Consider the following 23,096-nt stretch of genomic DNA (forward strand, 5'->3'; position numbering starts at 1 on the left):
GAGAGAGAGCAGGGGACAGGGGCAGAGGGAGAAAGAGAGAGGAGAGAGAGAGAGAGAGAGAGAGAGAGAGAGAGAGAGAGAGAGAGAATCCCAAGCAGCCTCCACACACAGCACAGAGCCTGAAGGGAGGCTTGATCACATGACCCTGGGATCATGACCTGAGCTGAAATCAAGAGTCGGACACTCAACCAACTGAGCCACCCAGGTGCCCCTAAAATTTTTTAATTTAAAAGTTTAGTCATTAATTAAAAAAAATTTTTTTTGAATATTTATTTTTGAGGGGGAAGGAAGGGGGAGAGAGAGAGGGTCACAGAATCTGAAGCAGGCTCCAGACTCTGAGCTGTCAGCACAGAGCATGACACGGGGCTGGAACCCATGGACCACAAGATCATGACCTGTACTGAAGTGGGATGCTTAACCAACTGAGGCACCCAGGTGCCCCTAGTCATTAATTTTTATACTATGAGACTGACCCTTCTTAAAACTTTGGGCATCAGTTCAAACCAGTTCCTTGGCAGCAAATCCTGTGCTATGTTAAGCTAACAATTCTTCACACTTTTCAATGGACAACCCTCTAAATCTAACCTCTTTTAAAAGATCCAAATTGGGAGTTCTTGTTTGTTTGTTTCTTTGTTTGTATGTTTGTTGTATTGTGTCTTTCCTTTGTTTTGCTTTGCACTCATCACTTCCATGAAACTTTGGAAGTCAGCAACCAACGACAGGTATGGATTGTTCCACACTCCCCACCCCCGCCTTTGCTAGTTCACCTCATGCACTCCCACTGCACTTCTTTATGAGTGTGCTGAGGTTGCTTCAGATCTGCTGTCTCAACAACTTTCAAAGGTACAATCCAGAATTATAACTATAGTTATCATGCTGTACCTTAGACCCCGGGACTTAGTCATCTTATAACTGAAGCCTTTTACCTTTGACCAGTATCTCCCCATCTCCCCGTGAGATCATGACCTGAGCCAAAACCAGGAACCGGATGCTTAACTGACTGGGTCACCCAGGTGCCCCCAAGTCTTTATTATTTTTTTAAATTATATATAAGTGCTTTACTGAATTTTATATATGATTTAGAAAATTGATAGGCTTTGGCTTGATGTATTATATTTACATTATATTTGTTTTACATATAAAACAATAGGAAATAGGTCTCTGTTACTGTTTTGACACAGAATATCTTATTTTTAGAAATAGATTACTGATATTAAGCAGGAGTTACCCACTTTGTATTGTTCTTTAGCACACTTAAGGAACTGCATAGAAATGAATCTGGAAGAATACAAAGTAATAATAGCGTGTGTAGCAAGGTAGTGATGTTCACCCAAATCCCACGGCTCCACTGCATTTCCCAGCCTTACTGTAGTGAGGCCAGGGTTGTGGGACTATTCCTCATCAGTGGGTTGGGAGAGAAAGCCACATGAGGTTACTGCAAATCTGAGATGAAGGCAATGTAAACTCCATATTCTCTCTCCCCTGCTGTGATGGCTGCCACATAAATAAGAAGAAAGAGCATTTGAACAATTTCAACTTTAACTCTTTGGTTTGTTCTTCCTGAATGTCCACACTCGAATTATTACTGTAGACACGACTAGATCTTTGATCCCCAGAAGTGCGTCCCCTGAAATTACAGACCTGGACAGAAATGAAAAGCCAGGGTGCCAGGAAAGCCAAGAGTGGGTTATTTCAAAATGCTCTAAGAGTTAATGACTGCTAACTTCCAGTCTGACTCAGGAAGTGGGCTTCTCTCAGGTTCCTCTTCCTGCAAACTTCCGTCTCTGCACAGCACCCCATTAGAGGTGCCCCTTCCATGCTCTTGTACTCCCCAGTCCACACTTGCCTTTAGAACAGTCGCTGCCACCAGTGAGAAAGAGGCTTAACTTCCGCAAGGGGCGGGGCTTTGCACTTGGGCAAACTTGAAACAGTGAGGACACAGCCCTGCAGAGAAGGGATCAAATCTGCCGCAGGCAGTCCTGCCTTACTTTCCTGTCCAGCTGAAATCATTCGAACACTGGTGTTCCACTACTGGCAAGAAAACACGGTCCACCTGATAGCAAGTAACTACTGATTAAAATTTCCTATTTTAACTGTTTATTGTGTGCATTCGGCATAAATGAGAATGTCAGACACAGGCGCATGGTGGGGCTCTTTTGCAGCAGGGAGTCTCTGGAGATTGAGAAGAGGAAGAAGATAGACTGCGCTTTTGTTTTATTTTCTTCTCTTTGAGCTGAGCTGGCAAGTCACAGGTTTTAACAAGGAGTCATCTGGGTTTTTGTTTTTTTGTTTTTGTTGTTTGTTGTTTGGTTGTGGTTTTTTTTTTTACAGTAAATCAGATAAGCTCACATTCACGAAAAGCTCCTCAGTGTTGATTTCTACTTCCCAGGCTATGCTTGAAAAAAAAATTTTTTAAGAACAATTTTCCTGATTTTAAGGGAAACAATTTAGAGTGACTGCTTTGCCTGAAGTTTGGTCAGTTTACAGGAACTGTAAACATCGTATAGTTTAGTTTACATGTTACTGGCAAACAGAGCTTCCTTAACATAAAGTCAGTGAAAAGAATTTGGACATTCCCATGTGCTCATGAGTTTTCTGTGCCTTGTCACTTTGGTATATGCTGTGAGAAAAAGATCTCTTTAAGCAAAAGAGAAAAACTATCTGATGAAACAAAGCAATGTATAGGAAAAGGGATAGACCCCAGGGCTTCTTCATGCTGTTGAGGAAAGAAGAAAATGCAAGTAATTGATGGATTGAATGAAATGTATTTCTGGATTCAAAGATAGTATACTTGATTCATGGAGTCTCTTGCAAGGACTGCAAGGCAGAGTGGTGGGGTTGGAGAGAGAGGAGAGGTAGGGAAGAAGGGAGCAAGGTGGGGAAAGGAGAGAAGGAAAGAAAAGACTGAACCTCACATCTGGGGAAGGCAGATTTAGAGAGGAAGATGAGAGAGGGAAAGGGTGAGGCCAAAGAGAGCAGGAGGGGCAGGAGGTCTTGGGAGGATGGAGGAAGTAGAGAAGAGGTAGATGTGGAGACCAGGAGCAGGTAGGTCTTACAAACTAAACCCACTTTTCAACTCACTGGGTGACTTTGGGCAAGGGACTCTATTTCTCTGTAAGACAGATTAATTATCTCCCCCATCAGCTATGAGTAAACAAACGAGCCATGGGTATGACAGTGCTCTTGGAATACAAGAGTCTTTCATGATGCAGAACTAATAAACTAAAAACGTAAATATAAATGTAAGTATATAAATGTATAAATATAAATGTATAATATAACATATATTATACACATATACATTGTATATATAATATTTATAAACATATATAATATATATTTATAATAATATTTATATATATAATATATATATTATTGGTCTCTGGCCTCTCTGTCCCTCAGGAACAGCAATGGATCAACAGGAATGCAGTCATTCTGGTAAGAATGTGAATTCTTGTGTGTGTGTGATTATTTTACCATATTTTCTGCCTATTTTATATAAAAATCATTCTACCCTCTCTAAGCAAAGCATAAGCTATCAGATGCTTCTTCATTAGAGAGAAAAATTTTATGCTGCTCATTCCAGTATTTCCCTGGTCCAGCCATTTCACTAGTGGTCAAGAACACACCCCAGCCCAGAGAAGTCAGAGGAACCATCTCTGACCTTGGAACGGAGTCAAGTTACTTAACTGACTGTGAGATGGAACTCACAGTCTTGACTACACATCTCTGATCTTCAGAAAATGTGTACTTTAGACAGCCAGAACTAGGTGATTTGGGCAAGCCTTGCATGACAAGATATGTTTCTTTTCTTTTTTTTAACATTTATTCATTTTTGAGAGAAAGACAGAGCGTGAGCAGGGGTGCAGTGGGCGGGGGCAAAGACTGAAGGAGACACAGAATCCGAAGCAGGCTCCAGGCTCTGAGTTGTCAGCACAAAGTCCGATGCCGGGCTTGAACTCACAGACTGCAAGATCACGACTTGAGCTGAAGTCGGACACTTAACCAACTGAGCCACCCAGGCGCCCCATATGTTTCTAAATCTGTCTCGTCCCCTGAGTATGTTTTTCTAAGATCCAACGTGGCATTCCTAAAGAAACTGAGATGTTTTAAAAATCATTGTTTGTTTTATTTGATAATGGAGTTAGCTTCTGTTTTATCAATACAATATATTGGAAGATTCTCTTTGCCCATAAGGTGGGAATATCTCCCATTGTTAAAAATATTCCATTGGCATAAGCAGTATATTCATGACACTGTAAACTTGCTCTACAGAACCATGTATGAAGAGCCAACGTGCCAGAGGATCAGAGCTGAGAATCATGCTGGTGGGCAAAACAGGAACCGGCAAAAGTGCTACAGGGAACAGCATCCTCAGGATGCAAGCATTTGAATCGCGGCTGAGTGCCCAGTCCATCACTAAGACTTGCAGTAAACATCAGGGAAGCTGGGGAGGGAGGGAGATGGTCATTATTGACACACCGGATATGTTTTCTGGGAAGGACCATTCTGATTCCTTGTACAAAGAGGTGTGGAGATGCTACTTACTCTCTGCACCAGGACCCCATGTGCTGCTCCTGGTGGCCCAGCTGGGCCGATTCACTGACCAGGACCAGCAGGCTGTGCAGAGGGTGAAGGAGATCTTTGGAGAAGATGCCATGAGACACACAATTGTCCTCTTCACCCACAAGGAAGACCTGGAGGGAGAATCCGTGACAGATTACATCCGCGACACAGATAATAAAGCCCTGTGCAAGGTGGTGGCAGCATGTGGGGGCAGAGTGTGTGCCTTTAACAACTGTGCTACAGGGAGTGAGCGGGATGGCCAAGTGAGGGAGCTAATGGATGTGATTGAGGACCTGGTGTTGGAGAAAAGGGGTGACCCCTACACCAATGGGCTCTACAGCCTAGTAACAGCGTCAGAATGTGGACCTGTGTGGTCAGAGGAAAGGTTCAAGGATTTCAAAAGAGATTTTGTGAAGTACGTGCAAATTCAGAGACGTTACTCAGCTGAAGCAAATGGCCTAAAACAAGGCCTAATCAAAACATTCGTCTTTATTTTATTTTGTATTCATTTGTTCGCCAAATTCCTTGTTCTGTTATTGTGTCCATTGTACAGAGTGTGCAACTTGTTTTACTGCTTTCTCGTTAGAATGTGCAGTTTGTTCTGTAGATTGCTGTTCATTATAGCTGGAATATTGATGACAATTTTGAGAAAGATCACTGGGCTGGAATGCATAACTCGTAGTGTATAGTTACAGGTCAGCAGTTATTTACTCACTGCCATATATGGGGTGAATCCAAGTGCTTCCCCTGTAAAATGCAGTGCCTGACATCAGTAAATGTTTGAGATTCTGTAAAGTGTTTAAATCTTGACATTGCTTGGGGTACCTGGGTGGCTCAGTGGATTAAGTGTCTGACTTCAGCTCAGGTCATGATCTCACACTTCATAGATTCAAGCCCCACGTTGGGCTCTGTGCTGACAGATCAGAGCCTGGAGCCTGTTCAGATTCTGAGTCTCACTCTCTCTCTGCCCCTCTCCCACTCATACTCTCTCTACTTTCTCAATATGAATAAGTACACTTTAAAATAAATAAATAAACATTTTCAAAAAACAAAGAAATGAGGGAAGGAAAATGAAGCACACCCAAAACTTCTCCAATAAGAATAAAAGAATGAAAATTAATAAATTCAATTCTCACACCAAACAATACCCATGAAAAGGAAGTAAACTAAAAGAAAGTATGGAAATAATAAAGATAAAAACAAAAATTAATGTGGTGGTGAATAAAACATACAGGGCCTAATTAATAAATTAAAACTCTGGTTTGTTGAAAAAAATTAAACTACTCATTATCTTTTTGGATAAGAAAAGGGGAAAGGGACACAAATAAAATTTTCAATATGATAAGAGGTAGTGACAACTAAATCAGAAGAAATTTTTAAAATTTAAGACTTCTTTGCAAATAAATGTCAAGATCTGGATGAAGGGGATAACTTTCCTGGGGAAATACAGATTAGCAAAACCATTTCCACTAGACAGATGAAGGTGAAATAGACCAATTTACATGGACGAGATTGAGAAAGCCATTCAGGGACCATACCACAAAGTAAGTACCAAGGCCAGATGGTTTTGCATGGGAGTTCTTCTGAACCTTCAACATTCAGATAGTCCCAGTGCTCTTTAAATTGTTGCAGAACATTGGAAATGAAGGGAAATTTCCCTAACTGCTTTTTCAAAAGAAGTATAGCATTGATACCTAAGCTTGATAAAGACCATACAAAAAGATGATACTATAAACCAATATCTGTCATGAGTATCAAAACAAAAATACCAAATAAAATACTAGCAAATAGACTCCACCACATTCTTAAACATAAATGAAAAATTGATTTGTTATTGGAAAATCTATTAATGTCATTCACCTTATCAATAGACTTAAGGAAAAATAATCATAAGGTTATTTCCATAGATGATTTGTGAAAGCCTTTGACAAAATTTAACAGCTATTCATGATAAATAATATAATAGCTATTCACTCAAGAAAAGAGTAGACAGGGGCACCTGGGTGGGTCAGTTGGTTACATGTCTGACTCAATTTCGGCTCAGGTCATAATCTCACAGTTCTTGGGATTGAGCAGCGCATCTGACTCTTTGGGACAGTGTGGAGCCTGCTTGGGATTCTCTCTTCCTCTCTCTGCCACTCCCCTGCTCACACATGCTCGCTCTCCCTCTCTCTCTCTCTTTCTCAAAATAAATTTTAAAAACTTTTATAAAAAGTGGAGAATACTTGTTTAAAATATTTATACACACACAAATACAAATTTGTGTATACAAATACAAACTACTGTAATCCAGTATCTCCCTTACTTAACTGGGAATCACTGAAGATATATTTAGGAACAAAGCAAGCCATGTCCATCCTTTACTATTCAACATCATGATAGACGTTTTAGCCAATGCAATGAGATAAGAGCAGTCAATTATGGGCATAAGACTAAATAAAAAAGAAGTGATAAACTGTGGTGCATCCATAAGATGGAATCCTAGTCAGCAATGAAAGAGGACAAGCTATGGACACACACCACATGGATGATTCTCAAAGTTTTTATGCTGAGTGAGTGAAGCCAGTCTCCAAAGGGACTTTGTTTTACTTACCTCTAAATTCTCAGCGTACTCTTTTGTTGTTGTTTTGTTTATTTATTTACTTTGAAACAGAGGAAAGGAGAGTGAGCACAAGCAGGGGAGGGGCAGAAAGAGAGGGAGGGAGAGAATCCCAAGCAGGCTCCAAGCTGTCAGTGTAGAGCCCGATGTGGGTCTCCAGCCCACCAATGGTGTGATCATGACCTGAGCTGAAATCAAAAGTCAGTCACTCAACTGACTGAGCCAGCCAGGTGCTCTTAGATTCTCATTGTAGTATTATGGTATAAAATCTACCCTGAAGTAAAACAATCAATGAATGTTAATGAATGGATACATAGATATAAACTCTTAAAGCTGGAGAGAAGTGAATGTGTCGCACATGTCATTCTCCTATTGTATGAACCACCATGTGTAATATCTATCAAGGACTTTCTACCTGCATTCTGCCATGGGGGACAAATGGGCATCACTGCTCTCAAGGTATTTCAATATTTTTTAATGTTTATTTTAGTTTTGAGAGAGAGAGAGAGAGAGAGAGACAGAGACAGAGCATGAGTTGGGGAGGGGCAGGGAGAGAGGGAGACACAGAATCTGAAGCAAGCTCCAGGCTCCAAGCCCTCAGCACAGAGCCCATGCAGGGCTCATACTCATGAACTGTGCGATCATCACCTGAGCTGAAGATGGACACTTACTTGACTGAACCCCTCAGGTGCCCCTCTCAGGGTATTTCACGTGGGACTCTCATCTCCCTAGTGCTTCTCAGGAGTAGAACCTTTGGCTTTGCCTCATCTACAGCATTAACCTGAATGCAAAGGTGACAATAATTGAATGTACTTACACAGGAAAGAATCGCTGCAGTTAAAGACATTTTTTTCAGATTAAACCTGTATTTACTTTTTATTGGGAGGTGTGTGTGTCTCTTTGTTTAAATATTTGCTCACAGAAGGTTATAATACAGTAGGATGTTAAATTCATAATGGAACTTTGGCTAAAATTCCAATAATGAAAACAGTAGATGCAAAGTGTATGCACATTCTACAGTGAAACCAAATCTATCTCAATCTGAGTGACTATTTCCTTTTTTTTTTTTGAAAATTATTACTTCTTTTTAAAATTTTCATTCCTTAGTTAGCATATAGTACAATAATTATTTCAGGAATAGAATCCAGTGACTCATCTCCTATATATAACACCCAGTGCTCATCCCAACAAGTGTCTTCCTTAATGCCCTTTACCCATTTAGCCCATACCCCCATCCACAACCCCTCCAGAAACCCTCTGTTTGTTCTCCATATTTAAGAGTCTCTTAGGTTTTGTCCCTCTCCCTGTTTTTATATTATTTTTTGCTTCCCTTCCCTTATGTTCATCTGTTTTATATCTTAAATTCCACATATGAGTGAAGTCATATGATATTTGTCTTTCTCTGGTTGACTAATTTGACTTAGCATAATACCCTCTAATTCCAACCATGTTGCTGCAAATGGCAAGATTTCATTCTTTTTGATCACTGAGCAGCACTCCATTGTGTATATATACATCTTCTTTACCCATTCATCTGTTGGTGGATGGACATTTGGACTCTTTCCATACTTTGTCTATTGTCGATAGTGCTGCTATGAATATTAGGGTGCATGTGTCTGAAATTTATCCCTTGGATAAATACCTAGTAGTGCAATTGCTAGGTCATAGGGTAGTTCTACTTTTAATTTTTTGAGGAACCTCCATACTGTTTTCCAAGTGGCTGCACCAGCTCGCATTCCCACCAGCAGTGCAAAAGGGATCCTCTTTCTCCTCATCCTCACCAACATCTGTTGCCTGAGTTATTAATTTTAGCCATTGTGACTGGTGGTATTTCATTGTGGTTTTGGTTTGCATTTCACTGATAATGAGTAATGTGGAGCATTTTTCCATTTGTTATCCATCTGGATGTCTTCTTTTAAACAATTTTTAACGTATATTTATTTCAGAGAGAGAGCGAGAGAGAGTGTGAGCAGGGGAGGAGCAAAGACAGAGAGGCAGACACAGAATCTGAAGAGGGCTCCTGGTTCTGAACTGTCAGGACAGAGCCTGACACGGGGCTCAAACTCATGAACCATGAAATCATGACCTGAACCAAAGTCGGACGCTTAACCAACTGAGCCATGCAGGCACCCCTTTTTAGATGTCTTCTTTAGAAAAGTGTCTATTCATGTCTTTTTCCCATTTCTTCAGTGAATTATTTCTTTTTTGGGTGTTGAGTTTGATAAGTTCTTTATACGTTTTGGATCCTAACCCTTTATCTGATATGTCATTTACAAATATCCTCACCCATTTTGTCAGTTGACTTTTAGTTTCGCTGATTGTTTCCTTTGCCGTGCAGAAGCTTTTTATCTTGATGAGGCCCCAATAGTTTATTTTTGTTTTTGTTTCCCTGCCTCCAGAGACACATTGAGTAAGAAGTTGCTGCGGCCAAGTTCAAAGAGGTTTTTGCCTGCTTTTTCCTCTAGGATTTTGATGGCTCCCTGTCTTATGTTTAGGTCTTTCATCCGTATTGAGTTTATTTTTGTGTATGATGTATAAAAGTGGTCCAGTTTCCCCAACACCATTTCCTGAGGAGACTGTCCTTATTCCATTGCGTATTCTTTCCTACTTTGTAAAATATTGGTTGGCCGTATGTTTGTGGGTTCATTTCTGGGTTCTCTATCCTATTCCATTAATCTAAGTGTCTGTTTTGTGCCAGTATCATACTGTCTTGATTATTACAGTTTTATAATACATCTTGAAATCTGGAATTGTGATGCCTCCAGCTTTGCTTTTCTTTCTCAAGATTGCTTTGGCTATTCGGGGTCTTTTATGTTTCCATACACATTTTAGGATTGTTTGTTCCAGCTTTGTAACAATGCTTGTGTTATTTTGTTAGGGATTGCATTGAATATGTAGATTGTTGAGGTACTATCAACATTTTAACAATATTTGTTCTTCCAATGCATGAACATGGAATATTTTTCCATTTTTTGTGTCTTCTTCAATTTCTTTCATAAGCTTTCTATAATTTTCAGTGTATAGATTTATCACCTCTTTGGTTAGATTTATTCCTAGGTATTTTATGGGTTTTGGTGCAATTGTAAATGGGATCGATTCCTTGATTTCTCTTTCTGTTGCTTCATAACTGGTGTATAGATATGCAATCGATTTCTGTGCATTGATTTTATATCCTGTGACTTTTTTTTATGTTTATTTATTTATTTATTATTTTTTTAATATATGAAATTTACTGTCAAATTGGCTTCCATACAACACCCAGTGCTCATCCCAAAAGGTGTCCTCCTCAATACCCATCACCCACCCTACCCTCCCTCCCACCCCCCATCAACCCTCAGTTTGTTCTCAGTTTTTAACAGTCTCTTATGCTTTGGCTCTCTCCCACTCTAACCTCTTTTTTTTTTTCCTTTCCCTCCCCCATGGGTTTCTGTTACGTTTCTCAGGATTGAACTGGAGAGTGTGATGCTAAGTGAAATAAGCCATACAGAGAAAGACAGATACCATATGGTTTCACTCTTATGTGGATCCTGAGAAACGTGACTTTTGAATTCATAGATAAGTCCTAAGAATTCTTTGGAGGAATCTTTTGGGTTTTCCATATAGAGTATCATATCATCTGCAAAGAGTGAAAGTTTGATTTCCTCCTTGCCAATTTGGATGCCTTTTATTCCTTTGTGTTGTCTGATTGCTAAGGTTAGGGCTTCCAATACTGTGTTGAATAACACTAGCAATAGTGGACATCCTTGCCCTTCTCCTGACCTTAGGGAGAAAGCTCTCAGTTTTTCACCATTGAGGATGATATCAGCAGTGGGTCTTTTGTATATGGCTTTTATGATCTTGAGGTATGATTCTTCTATCCCTACTTTCTTGAGGGTTCTTATAAAGAAAGGATGCTGTATTGTGTCAAATGTTTTCTCTGCATCTATTGAGAGGGTCATGTGACTGTTTTCCTTTCTTTTATTGATGTGATGTATCACATTGATTGGTTTGTGGATATTGAACAAGGCCTGCATCCCAGGTATAAATCCCATGGATCGTACTGAATAATTATTCTAAAGTATTGTTGGGTCCAGTTGGCTAGTATCTTGTTGGGAATTTTCGCATCCATATTCACCAGGGAAATTGGTCTGTAGTTCTCGTTTTAGTGGGATCTTTGTCTGGTTTGGGAATCAAGATAATGAGTTTGAGTTTGGAAGCTTTCCTTCCATTTCTATTTTTTAGAAAAGCTTCAAAAGAATAAGTGTTAACTCTTCTTTAAATGTTTGGTAGAATTCCCCTGGAAAGCCCTACAGCCCTGGACTCTTGTTTGTAGGGAGATTTTTGATTACTAATTCAATTTCTTTACTGGCTATGGGTCTGTTCAAATTTTCTATTTCTTCTTATTTCAGTCTTGGTAGTTTATATGTTTCTAGGAATTTGTCCATTTCTTCCAGATGGCCCAATTTATTGGCATATAATTGTTCCTAATATTCGCCTATTATTGTTTGTATTTCTGCTGTGTTGGTTGTGATCTCTCCTTTTTCATTCTTGATTTTATTTATTTGCATTTTTTCCTTTTTCTTTTTGATCAAACTGGCTAAAGGTTTATCAATTTTGTTAATTCTTTCAAAGAACCAGCTTCTGGTTTCATTGATCTGTTCTACTGTTTTTTGTTTTTGTTTTTCATAGCATTGATTTCTGCTTTGCTCTTTATTATTTCCCATCTCCTGCTGGTTTGGGGTTTATTTGCTGTTCTCTTTCCAGTTGTTTAAGGTATAAGGTTAGGTTGTGTACCTGAGACCTTTCTTGCTTCTTTAGGAAGGCCTGGATTGCTATATACTTCCCTCTTATAACCACATTTGTTGAGTTTCAGAGGTTTTGGGCTGTGGTGTTATGTTCATTGGCTTCCATGTACGTTTAATCTCCTCTTTAACTTCTTGGTTAAGCCATTCATTCTTTAGCAGGACGTTCTTTACTCTCCAAGTATGTGTTGTCTTTCCAAATTTTTCCTTGTGGTTGATTTCGAGTTTCATAGTGCCGTAGTCTGAAAATATGCACGGTATGATCTCGATCTTTTTGTACTTGTTGAGGGCTGATTTGTGTCCCATATGTGATCTATTCTGGAGCATGTTCCATGTGCACTTGAGAAGAATGTGTATTCTGCTGCTTTGGGATGACATGTTCTGAATATATCTGTTAAGTCCACAGGTCCAGTGTGTCATTCAAAGCCACTGTTTCATTGGTTTTCTGCTTAGATGATCTGTTTATTGCTGTAAGTGGGGCGTTGAAGTCCCCTAATCTTATGGTATTATTATCAATGAGTTTCTTTATGGTTGTGATTAATTGGTTTCTATATTTGGGTGCTTTCATGGTGGAGGCACAAACGTTTACAATCGTTAGGTCTTCTTCGTGGATAGACCCCTTAATTACGATATAATGCCCTCCTTCATCTCTTGTTGCTGTCTTTATTTTGAAATCTAGATTGTCTGATATAAGGATGGCTACTCTGGCTTTCTTTTGTAGACCATTAGCATGATAGATGGTTCTCCATCCCCTTACTTTCTATCTGAAGGTTACTTTAGGTCTAAAATAGGTCTCTTGCAAACAGCATAAAGATGGATCTTGTTTTCTTATCCATTCTGTTACCCTATGTCTTTTGATTGGAACATTTAGACCACTGACATTTAGAGTGAGTACTGAAATTTATGAATTTATTGCCATTTTGTTGCCTGTAGAGTTTGAGTTTCTGGGGATGTTCTTTGGTCCTTTCTAGTCTTTGTTGCTTTTGGTCTTTTTTTGTTTTGGTTCATCTTTTCTCCCCTCAGATAATCCCACTTAAAATTTCTTGCAGGGCTGGTTTGGTAGTCGCAAACTTCTTTATTTTTCATTTGTCTGGGAAACTCTTTATCTCTCCTTCTATTTTGAATGACAGTCTTGCTGGATAAAGAATTCCTGGGGGCGCCTGGGTGGCGCAGTCGGTTAAGCGTCCGACTTCAGCCAGGTCACGATCTCGCGGTCCGTGAGTTCGAGCCCCGCGTCAGGCTCTGGGCTGATGGCTCGGAGCCTGGAGCCTGTTTCCGATTCTGTGTCTCCCTCTCTCTCTGCCCCTCCCCCGTTCATGCTCTGTCTCTCTCTGTCCCAAAAATAAATAAAAAACGTTGAAAAAAAAAAAAAAAAAAAAAAAAAAAAAAAAAAAAGAATTCCTGGCTGCATATTTTTCTGATTCAGCACATCGAATATATCCTGCCACTCCTTATTGGCCCGCCAAGTTTCTGTGGATAAGTCTGCTGAGAACCAGATCTGGCTTCCCATGTAGGTTAAGGACTTTTTTCCCTTGCTGATTTCATAATTCTTTCCTCGTCTGTGTATTTTGTGATTTGATTATGATAAGCCTTGTTGATCTTTGATTTTTGTTGAATGTAATGGGAGTTCTCTGTGCTTCCTGTATTTTGATGTCTGTGTCTTTCCCTAGGTTAGGAAAGTTTTCTGCAATGATTTGTTCACATAAATTTTCTACCCATTTTTCTCTCTCATCTACTGGGGCCCCTATTATTCAGATGTTTTTCCTCTTTAATAAGTCTCTGAGTTCTCTAAATCTTATATCATACTCTTTTGCCTTCGTTTCCCTCTTTTTTTTTTTCCTGCTTCATTATTCAACAGAAGTTTGGCCTCTACATCGCTGATTTGCTACTCTGCTTCATCCATCCTTGCCGCCGTGGCAACCACTTGAGATGTATCTCAGTTCTAGCATTTTTAATTTAGTACTGACAAATTTTAATTCTTTTATCTCAACAGAAAGGGATTCTATGCTTTTTTAAGCTTCAGCTAGTATTCATACGATCAAGATTCTAAATTTTGGTTCAGACATTTTGCTTATATCCGTGTTAAGTCCCTGGCTGTCATTGTTTCCTGTTCTTTTTTGGGGGTGAATTCCTTTGTTTAGGAAGAAAAGGATTAATAAAAGAAAAACTAAAAATTAAAAACAATACAAAAATATCACATAAAGGATGTTAGGTCCTAAGTGTGTTTTGGTCTGATTGTTGAAAAGAGCTTGATGTAACAGAGGAAAAGGGGAAAGAAAAGAAAAGAAAAAGAAGGGGAAAAAAGTAGGAAACATTTGAAAATATTTTTTATAAAGAATACAATAAAATTGAATAAAATGAAATTATGAAAGTAAAATAGAATAAAAATTTACAAAAGAAGTAAAAAATGCAGTAGAAAATTTTAAGGAAAATATTTTTATAAAAATGGAAAATAAAAATAATTTTTTTCTTTCTATACTCAAGAACAAGAAAGGAAGAGAAAAAAATATTAAATAAATGGATCAGCAAACAGAATGAAATATGAATGAAATTACATCCAGTTTCCCCTAGAAGTTGAACTATGGAGCACTTTATAGTCCAGAGAATACACTAAGCAGGTGGAGAGACTTGTTGTAGTCCTCCAGAGCTTTGTTAGCGCAGTTGGATGGGGCTTGGTGCAATGGCTCTGTTCTCCACTGTATGGCGCTGCTAGGGTTACTGGTGTGGATCATTGTGGCATGTGTATGCGTGAATGCGCATGCATGGGAGAGGTGTAAATGGCGTCACCCAGGTACCCAGTCTCCAGCATCAGAACTCTGTGCTCTCACCCACGGGCAAACATGCAACCGTCCTTTGTCTCCAGCTTCCATCCACTCCCCACTTCTACACTATCCATGACCAAGCAATCAAGTGGCACCTCCCTTCTGAATTTTATCTCAGATGGAGCTGTGTTTCCAAACTCCTCACTTCTGAGGGCCCTGGGGCTTGAACCCACTCTGGCCCTCTGTGGAAGTGTCTTGCCAAGCAATGGCCAGGTGCTGGTGGCTCCTGGGAACGTTTGTGTGGTGGCGCTACTGCAGATGCCCAGAGACTACTACTGCCAACCTGCCCCACAAAATTTTCACGTGATCATGTAGCAGCAGCGTCTCAGAGATTATGGCAAATCACAACATACATGTGGTGCCAGACTTCACCACCCTTAACGCCCTTGTTCCAACACCAGCAAATAGCTGTTCTCTGAAGTCTGCTGGGACCTTTGACTGTGGGTAGGCCACACGGCCTCTACCAAATGTCCTCTTATCAAGGTAACCACCTCTCACCATGTGGCCTGAGGAGACCTCAGACCTCGCTGTCTGCTCCTAGGGATTCGCCCTCCCCACCACAGCATCGCCAAGTATTGAGCTGCAGAGTTTCCAACTCTGTGTTCCCCTGTTTATAGAGTCCCCCTTAATGGTATTGAAACTCTGCTTTATCCTTTCTGTTTCCTGGTCAGTCCCTTATGGGTGTTTCCACTCTTTCTCTTTCTCTCCAGCTGCTTTTGGGGGGAGTATTTTCCTGAACTCTACCCCCTGTATCTGTCCTTCTCTACACAAGCAAAAACAACTCCCTACCCTCCTTGGGTTCTCTCTCCCCAAATCACCTTTCTGTGCCTCGTACCTGCCAAGTTCTGTGGCTCAAGTTATGCAGATTGTTGTATTAATCCTCAGGTACATTTTCTGGGTGTGCAAAAATGCTTTGGTGCTTATCTACCTATATTTCAGGGTCAAGAGAAGCAGAAAACTTCCATGCTACCCTGCCATCTTGGCCCTTCTCCTGAGCGACTATTTCTAAAGGGATTGTGAGCTTCTTTGTGTTGTGCTTCTCTTATCCTCAAGATTAACTAAAAGTACAGTCTAAATCTATGTGTGTTGAGGAAAACTGGGAGAGATATATGTCCCTTCGGGCAAAATGGGTTTGGACATGGAGAAGCCAATTTCAAGATGGCAGAGCAAGGAGAGTTTCCATAAATGACATATGACTACTAGAACATATTGGTACAACATGTAAATGTGCTTTGGGAAATGCTATAATGGATTATGTGAGAAGGACCAAGTAGAAAAGTAGAAAAGGGATAAAGACCCTCCTACTGCTATCCATATATTAAAAGGAATTTTTGCTCTAGGAAAACCAGAAAGGCCTCTGCAGCCTTGGTTACACATAATTTCTATCAGTGCATAATGAATGAATCCAAGGAGAATGTGGTGTTTGACTGGCAGAGGGTTTAAGGATGTGGCTGGGAACTTCCAAGGAAAAGGAGGAGAAATATCTTGAGGGTAGACCAAGACTAGTTCCAAAATCATCTTGAACTTTACCAAAAAGTGAAACTCACCCCTGTGTTCTTAGAATAGGTAGCAAAAGTGGATTGCCTGGGAGGCTCAGTCAGTTGAACATCCTACTCTTGGTTTCAGCTCTGGTCATGATCTCATGGTTTGTGGGTTCAACCCTGCATTGGGTTCTGCACTGATGTGTGGAGCCTGCTTTGGATTCTCTTGATCTCTGCCTCTCCCCTGCTAAAGCTCTCTCAAATAAATCAATAAATACATTTTAAAGAAAATAATAAAGAAAATTATAGCAAAGATGTTTTCCAAGAAAAAGAGCACTCCAATTTTATAGAAATATGAGAGAACAGAAAATTTTTATTATAACAACAACAAACAAATAATTCAACTGGGAGGGGGCGGTATGTGCAGTAAGTAATAAAGGTCTGAGGTGATGGAGGTGAAGTGGCAACAGTTAGTTTCACATGAAAAGGAGAGAACTGGTTATTCAGCAAATATGTTGCATTGAAGTCAGTCAAAGAGTTGCTGTAGATATATCTGAATACAGCAAACAGTTCTTTTCTGTGTTGAATCTCTGTCTTTCAACTGCTCTTTCTGGCATTTCACTTAGTTGAGTTCTGAGAGGTGTATTTTCCAAACAACTCTTTGTTCTTCAGTGGGCAGCTTATAAGGAACAATTTGAATCCTTCTGTAAAACTGTTACTAAATAAATTTCCATTCATCTGGAAAGAATTCTATAAGCCTCTCCATCAATAGATTATCCAACACAAAGAACTAATCTTTCTTTTTTTATTTTGTATTTATTTATTTAAATTTATTTATTTTTGAGAGACAGAGAGAGACAGAGCACAAGTGGGGGAGGGACAGAGAGAGAAGGAGACACAGAATCTGAAGCAGGCTCCAGGCTCTGAGCTGTCAGCACAGAGCCCCACGTGGGGCTCGAACTCACAACCATGAGATCATGACCTGATCTGAAGTCGGACACTTAACCGACTAAGCCAGGCAGGCACCCCAAAGAACCAATCTTTCTAAAAAACTGTATGGGGAAGGTGATCACTGTGTCCCAAAGGCAAAAACAAGTGAGTAGAAGTCACAGAGGGAGAGGGTACACCAATCTAGAAAGAATCTAGATTTTATTCAGGATAAATAGGTAAAGTTTGGGGTCATCTTCCTAGAAGAGCATCAATATGTTCTCTGGAGTTTCACAAATTGAGAATTTGTCCCTCCCCTGTTAAGTCAATCAAATATCTACCAATCGCCAACAGTGAACCTGATTATACCCCTTAGTCTTGAGAGTCTGAGAGACAGAAGGAAGAGTGCTCCAAGGTTGGTGAATGAGTTGGGGGATGAGGGGTTGGGGAGGGCCAGCACAAAATGGGTAGGAAATAAGGAGATCTTCTCATTCAAGTTAATCTTCCATAAACAGGTGAAAGAAAAAAAACAAAAGCCTTCTTCAGTGCTCCTATGATAAATTCAAGTAGTCAACATTGACTCTCAATTTGATAACTGGAATTTTGTTGCTTTAGGACATAGAAAACCTCTTTCTCTGCCAATTCTCTCTCCATGTTTTGCTTCATTTCTGTCACTCCAGTTTATCTTCCAGCTTTCTGGCTTTGTCTTCAAACTCCCTTCTTAGCTGCACCCTCTGTCTCTCTAGCTCTGCTCTGTAAAGTTTTTGCATCACTTGTATTTGTTTCTGAATTTCCTCTTCAGCCTTTTGGTACATCTTATTAGTGTAGCATCTTCCTTCATGCTCAGCCACCACTCACTGGACCAGGGCCAGCAGCTGGTTTCTCTGGGCCTCCTGCTCAGCTTCTGTCACCAGATTGTTGAAAATGCAGTAGCGATCACTAAACTTCCCCACCAGCTCTTGGATACCTTCTGGTGTTTCCTTTAAGTATTCATGGAAATTGATGCCATCCAAGTCATCTTTCCGGGTGAATAAGAGAATCATGTATCTCCTAGCTCTGAGTCCAAACATTTGCAGGATCTTTTCCATGGCCTTGTGCTCTTCCTGCATGTACCGGCCCAGCAGGACCACCAGGAGCAGAGCATGAGGCCCTGGGGAGGTCAGGAAGATGCAGGGAGCAATCTCCTTGCAGGTGTCAGCATCCTGTGCCTCGGTGTCAAAAATGACAGGCATATCCATGGCCACAATTTCTCTTCCCTGCCACCTGCTGCTCCCTTTGTTACAGGTCTTGGTGACTGATGCCGCAATGCTGGAATGAAACACTTTCTCTCTGAGGATGCTGTTGCCTGTGACACTTTTCCCTGCTCCAGTCTTACCCACTAAGACAAGTCTCAGCTGTGAAGCTCTTCCATCTTGGTCTCTAAGCCCTGGTACATCAAGAAACAAAAGCCATAGCATTAGGATGGACCTCCAGCTGCTTCCTTATAGGGCCCCCCATTTCACCTCACACACACCCCTCCTCTGTTGCCCCAGGGTCCCCTCCCATAAATGACTGCTGCACTCCCAGGAACTCTATAGAAGGCTTCTAAAGAAGCCTATTCGAAGTCTATAGAAAGCTTGAAGTTCTCTTGCAATACTTGGGGAATGCCCAAGTACTTTCCAGGATTTCCTGGAGCTTCTAACTCTTCCTGGGTAAGAGATTTTTCTGTGGGCTCTAAGTAGCTCACAGAAGAGGAAACAAAATATTGTAGTTTAAGAAGAGAATTCTGAGCTGCTGCTGCTGGTAGTTGTTCCTCATAAGAGCAATGCAGCAAGTAACACAAAATTTGACTTTGGGGCATCTCAGTGGGAGACCCCTGCCACACCATTTTTATTCAAAATGGAAATTTTCTTCTGCCATTAAGAAGCCAGCCAGGGGGGTTACACAGGCCAACACAACCTTGCAGGGTAAAAGGGATGCTTGTGTGGAAAGACAAAGTGTCTTTTTCTATTTCGTGTGTGCAACCACCCTGTCAGGGATTGTGACATGAGAGAGAACAATATAATTTATATTTAAAGTTAAAAACCTTCGCTTAGAATCCAGTGAAGCTTTTATATTCTAAATTAAGTCATTAAAGAATTATAGCCAGAAAATACCGACATTTCTCTAAGGTTATTACAAAATCTCTTGATACACAAAAAATTAAAGAAACGGAGCACCTGGGTGGCTCAGTCGATTGAGCATTGGACTCTTGATATCGGCTCAGGACATGATCCCAGAATTGTTGGGTTGAGTACCACATCAGGCTGCATGCTGAGCAGGAAGTCTGCTTAAGATTATCTCTCTCTTTCTCTCTTTGTCTCCCTCTTCCTCTCTTCTCCGTCTCTGTTTCTTAAAAATATGGAGGGGCACCTGGGTGGGTCTGTCGGTTGAGTGCTGGACTTCTACTCAGGTCATGATCCCGCTATTTATGGGTTCCAGTCTAGCTTTGGGCTCTGTGCTGACATCTCAGAGCCTGGTGCCTGTATCCAATTCTGCGTGTCCCTCTCCTTCTTTTTGCCCTTCCCATGCTCATTCTCTCTCTCTCTCTCTCTCTCTCTCTCTCTCTCTCTCTCACACACACACACACACACACACACACACAAATGAATAATTTTTTTAATTTTTAATGAGAGAAAAAAAGGATACAGTTGAGTGCATTAGTAGAGTTATACTTTCTTAGCTTCACTAGATTAAGCATATTCTACTTCCTAGGACAGTTGACAGGTAATCCCAGCTCAGCATAACAATTCTCACATTTTTCAGAATAACTGTGCCTTAAGTTAAACAACAAATCATCTATATAGCTCTTCTGCATTTCTTTTCAGTAATTCATTGCATATCTCTTCACTGTCTCTATATGGTCCCCATCTTCAGGATTTATAAAGCACAGAACCACCCTCGACCCAGGTGGAAGATAAGAGTGAATCATATTTGAAAGCCTGTTTCTCCAAGGAGGCAGACCCTGCCAGAACAGCCCTTGAGTGAGGCTGATTCCTGAATGGGAATCCTGTATTATAGCCATCCATCTCTCCGTGAACATAATGCATATGTTATGACACTCACAACATTAGAGACACTACTATAAACTGCATTTATTTGTCAGAGACAGCAACAGCATTGATCCAGTCCCTTAGACCCAAAATCTAGCAACTGCCCTCGATTCTTCCCTTCCCTTCCCTTCCCTTGCTCTCCCTTTCCTTTCCATATCAGCACATTCTCTGAGCTCCACCTGCAAATCTGTCTACTTTTCTCTCTCCACTTTGAAGGCCATCACACTAGCTCCCACTACAATCAGAATCCAGACCTCTAGAGTCTCCCAGCTGGTCTCTCTGCTTCCATTTGGTCCCCTTCCATCTACTCTGTCAATTGGAATACTCTTTTTAAAATGCCAATGGAGCAGAGAAGAGATATTGCAGAAGCTCCAGCTCTGGGTTCCACAAAATCTGTAGTTGGTCCCCACCTCCTTCCAAGGATTATTAGCAAAACCATCCCCAATGCAGAGTCCACACATGCTAACCAGATCCCTGGCCTGAGACAGGTAGACTTCCAGAAACCGAGAACACTGAATACAGAATGGCTAAGATTATCAAAGGAAACATGTGGATGGGAGTTCAGATTATTATTTAGTTAGAATCCCTATGGAAGACTCCAACTTTGGGACAGCCTGAGGGCATCTCCCTAGCGAGGAGGAGTAGGGAAATCACGGGAGGAGAACCAGAAAGGCGTTTTACCCAGAGAGAGTGGACAGGGTGGACAGGAAAGAAAAAGCAGAGGAGATGAAGAGGAGATCAGATACAGGGGTGGAAACATTTTGCTTCAGCCGGATGAGGGCTGGCTGTCAGCACAAGAGAACCCCTCTACTCGCTGTCCTCCCCCAGCCCAGCCCGGGAGGACTGGATCTCACTGATCTCACCGCAGCTGTTCCTGGGGTCACCGGGGCTGCAGCACGGACCGCTGTTAGAGGTTGCCATTCAATGTGAATTCCTGCCATAGAGAAACATAATGTGTGGTTTTAGGGAGGTGGACGGTACTGGAAGCCTCAACCTCGTGTAGCCAACAGTTTCTTCTCTTCTGCACACTTGCCACTTGGTTTCCCTGCCCTATTTCCCAAGGCTTCTCTGCTCTCCACATTTGGGCTCATCTTCAGATTGTTCCCTTTTCTCCACACAATCATGCACTTCTGGTGGTCTGTTAGCACTCCTTCAGGGTGGCCTTCCCCTGGGATGCTGAGGATTTACTGACAGACCCCTTCCACTCCCCTTAAGAAGCCAGACTTGCCTAAACACGCATTCTTTGCTAATAAATTCCTTTCTTTGTCTTCTCATTTAATGCCCTCTCCCTGCCTTTAAAGACATTTCTTCTGTAGCTCAGTGGAGAGCCCCCCTATTTGCAAGATGAGATGCTGCCTGATTCATGAATCTTCCATAAAACCAATTTTCTTCCTGAATAGTGTTTCCTAACAAAATTACTGGAGAAAACTTTGACAAGGACAGGCTGAAAATGCTAGTTGTTCAGGACAGGCTCCTCTGATGGGAAGTTGTTGCATTCACATGACTCCTGAAACAGAATGCTACAGGCACCAGTGACTGTCACAACAAAGTTTATTGGAATGAGAGGCAAGGCCGACCGATCGGGACCAACACTCTTTATCAGAGTGCGGCTTCGAACAGCCGGGGTACAGAGTTTTTATAGCTGATTACATCGTTTTATCATCACCTGGGAACAAAACAGAGAAATAGTTCCCAGATGAGTTAGAAACAGTTCCCAGATGAGTTAGAAACAGTTCCCGGATGAGGTGATTATTTTAGACTTTCTGCCATTAAGTTGCAACCAGTGGATCTCCTTGACCCTACCTCTGATGCTCTTTTCTTTGAACTTTTGTTTCCTTCATTGGTGAAGCCTAATTTACAAGAGTAAAGCAAGGCTGTTATCTCTTAACTTTCAGTGTCAGAACAAAGCTGTTATTCTTCAAGCTACAGTGTCAACACAAAGCTGTTATCTCTCAAGCTACACGTTAGCCCTACACTACAATTTCACCCTTACAAAGTCATCAAAACAATGTACAACACTGTGAGCAAGACAGACTTCTCTTGTAAGAAGAGTTCTTTGTTTATCCTTTTAGAACAGGGAATAGGAAAGAGCTTTTTGTAAAGGGAGAAGAGAAATCACAGAATTTTTAAAAAGCATCTTTGGACACAAGTTGGTGTTGGTGATGGGTGTTAGGGAAGGGGAGGATAACAGAAATACCGAAACAAAAGTTATCTGGGTGTTTCTTAAGGTCCTTCTTCCAGCTTGTGGGCTCTCTATTCATTCTGGAGTGCTGTGCTGTGTATCCCAGCTCAGATGTCAAATCAAAAGACTGCACTTCTGGACATCCGGATGGCCAACAGGCACATGAAAAGATGCTCAACGTCGCTCCTCATCAGGGAAATACAAATCAAAACCACACTCAGATATCACCTCACGCCAGTCAGAGTGGCCAAAATGAACAAATCAGGAGACTATAGATGCTGGCGAGGATGTGGAGAAACGGGAACCCTCTTGCACTGTTGGTGGGAATGCAAATTGGTGCAGCCACTCTGGAAAGCAGTGTGGAGGTTCCTCAGAAAATTAAAAATAGACATACCCTCTGACCCAGCAATAGCACTGCTAGGAATTTACCCAAGGAATACAGGAGTACTGATGCATAGGGGCACTTGTACCCCAATGTTTATAGCAGCATTCTCAACAATAGCCAAATTATGGAAAGAGCCTAAATGTCCATCAACTGATGAATGGATAAAGAAATTGTGGTTTATATACACAATGGAGTACTACATGGCAATGAGAAAGAACGAAATATGGCCCTTTGTAGCAACGTGGATGGAACTGGAGAGTGTGATGCTAAGTGAAATAAGCC

The 23,096-nt window shown here is 41.0% G+C and overlaps 2 protein-coding genes and 1 pseudogene across 4 annotated transcripts in view; 2 read left to right on the forward strand and 1 right to left on the reverse strand.

Annotated features, from left to right (window-relative positions):
• LOC144614375 (GTPase IMAP family member 4 pseudogene) overlaps positions 1-16,828 on the forward strand; it is a 67,262-nt pseudogene extending 50,434 nt beyond the window's left edge. Inside the window, exon 2 of the transcript XR_014135870.1 lies at positions 16,786-16,828. The product of XR_014135870.1 is annotated as a GTPase IMAP family member 4 pseudogene (transcript). The remainder of the gene's footprint in view (positions 1-16,785) is intronic.
• GIMAP2 (GTPase, IMAP family member 2) lies at positions 1,901-8,044 on the forward strand. 2 transcript variants are annotated; one of them, XM_081795103.1, is made up of 3 exons: positions 1,901-2,063; positions 3,386-3,438; positions 4,276-8,044. In XM_081795103.1, exons 2-3 carry the CDS (start codon positions 3,411-3,413, stop codon positions 5,253-5,255), a joined length of 1,008 nt encoding a protein of 335 aa, XP_081651229.1. In that variant the 5' UTR covers positions 1,901-2,063; positions 3,386-3,410; the 3' UTR covers positions 5,256-8,044. The 2 variants fall into 2 exon arrangements, with proteins under 2 accessions (XP_081651229.1, XP_060481952.1); XM_060625969.3 differs by having other exon boundaries at positions 1,909-2,063; positions 3,403-3,438.
• An 845-nt stretch (positions 16,829-17,673) lies between the features above and the next one.
• On the reverse strand, positions 17,674-22,743 carry LOC132673454 (GTPase IMAP family member 4). The gene is given in 4 exon segments (XM_060626137.2): positions 17,674-17,703; positions 17,705-17,841; positions 17,844-18,602; positions 21,111-22,743. Coding segments are annotated over 4 exon segments (984 nt in total). The 5' UTR covers positions 21,169-22,743.
• Between the last annotated feature and the right edge of the window lie 353 nt (positions 22,744-23,096).

The sequence above is a fragment of the Panthera onca genome, chromosome A2 (genome assembly GCF_046562875.1).
Source record: "Panthera onca isolate mPanOnc1 chromosome A2, mPanOnc1 haplotype 2, whole genome shotgun sequence".
NCBI lineage: Eukaryota > Metazoa > Chordata > Mammalia > Carnivora > Felidae > Panthera > Panthera onca.

Excerpts from the sequence above, each read along its gene's own strand:
- GIMAP2 (XM_081795103.1), top strand. The coding sequence starts at position 3,411 with ATGGATCAACAGGAATGCAGTCATTCTG. Across the intron at positions 3,439-4,275 it reads ACAGGAATGCAGTCATTCTG|AACCATGTATGAAGAGCCAA; the intron begins GTAAGAATGTGA and ends CTTGCTCTACAG.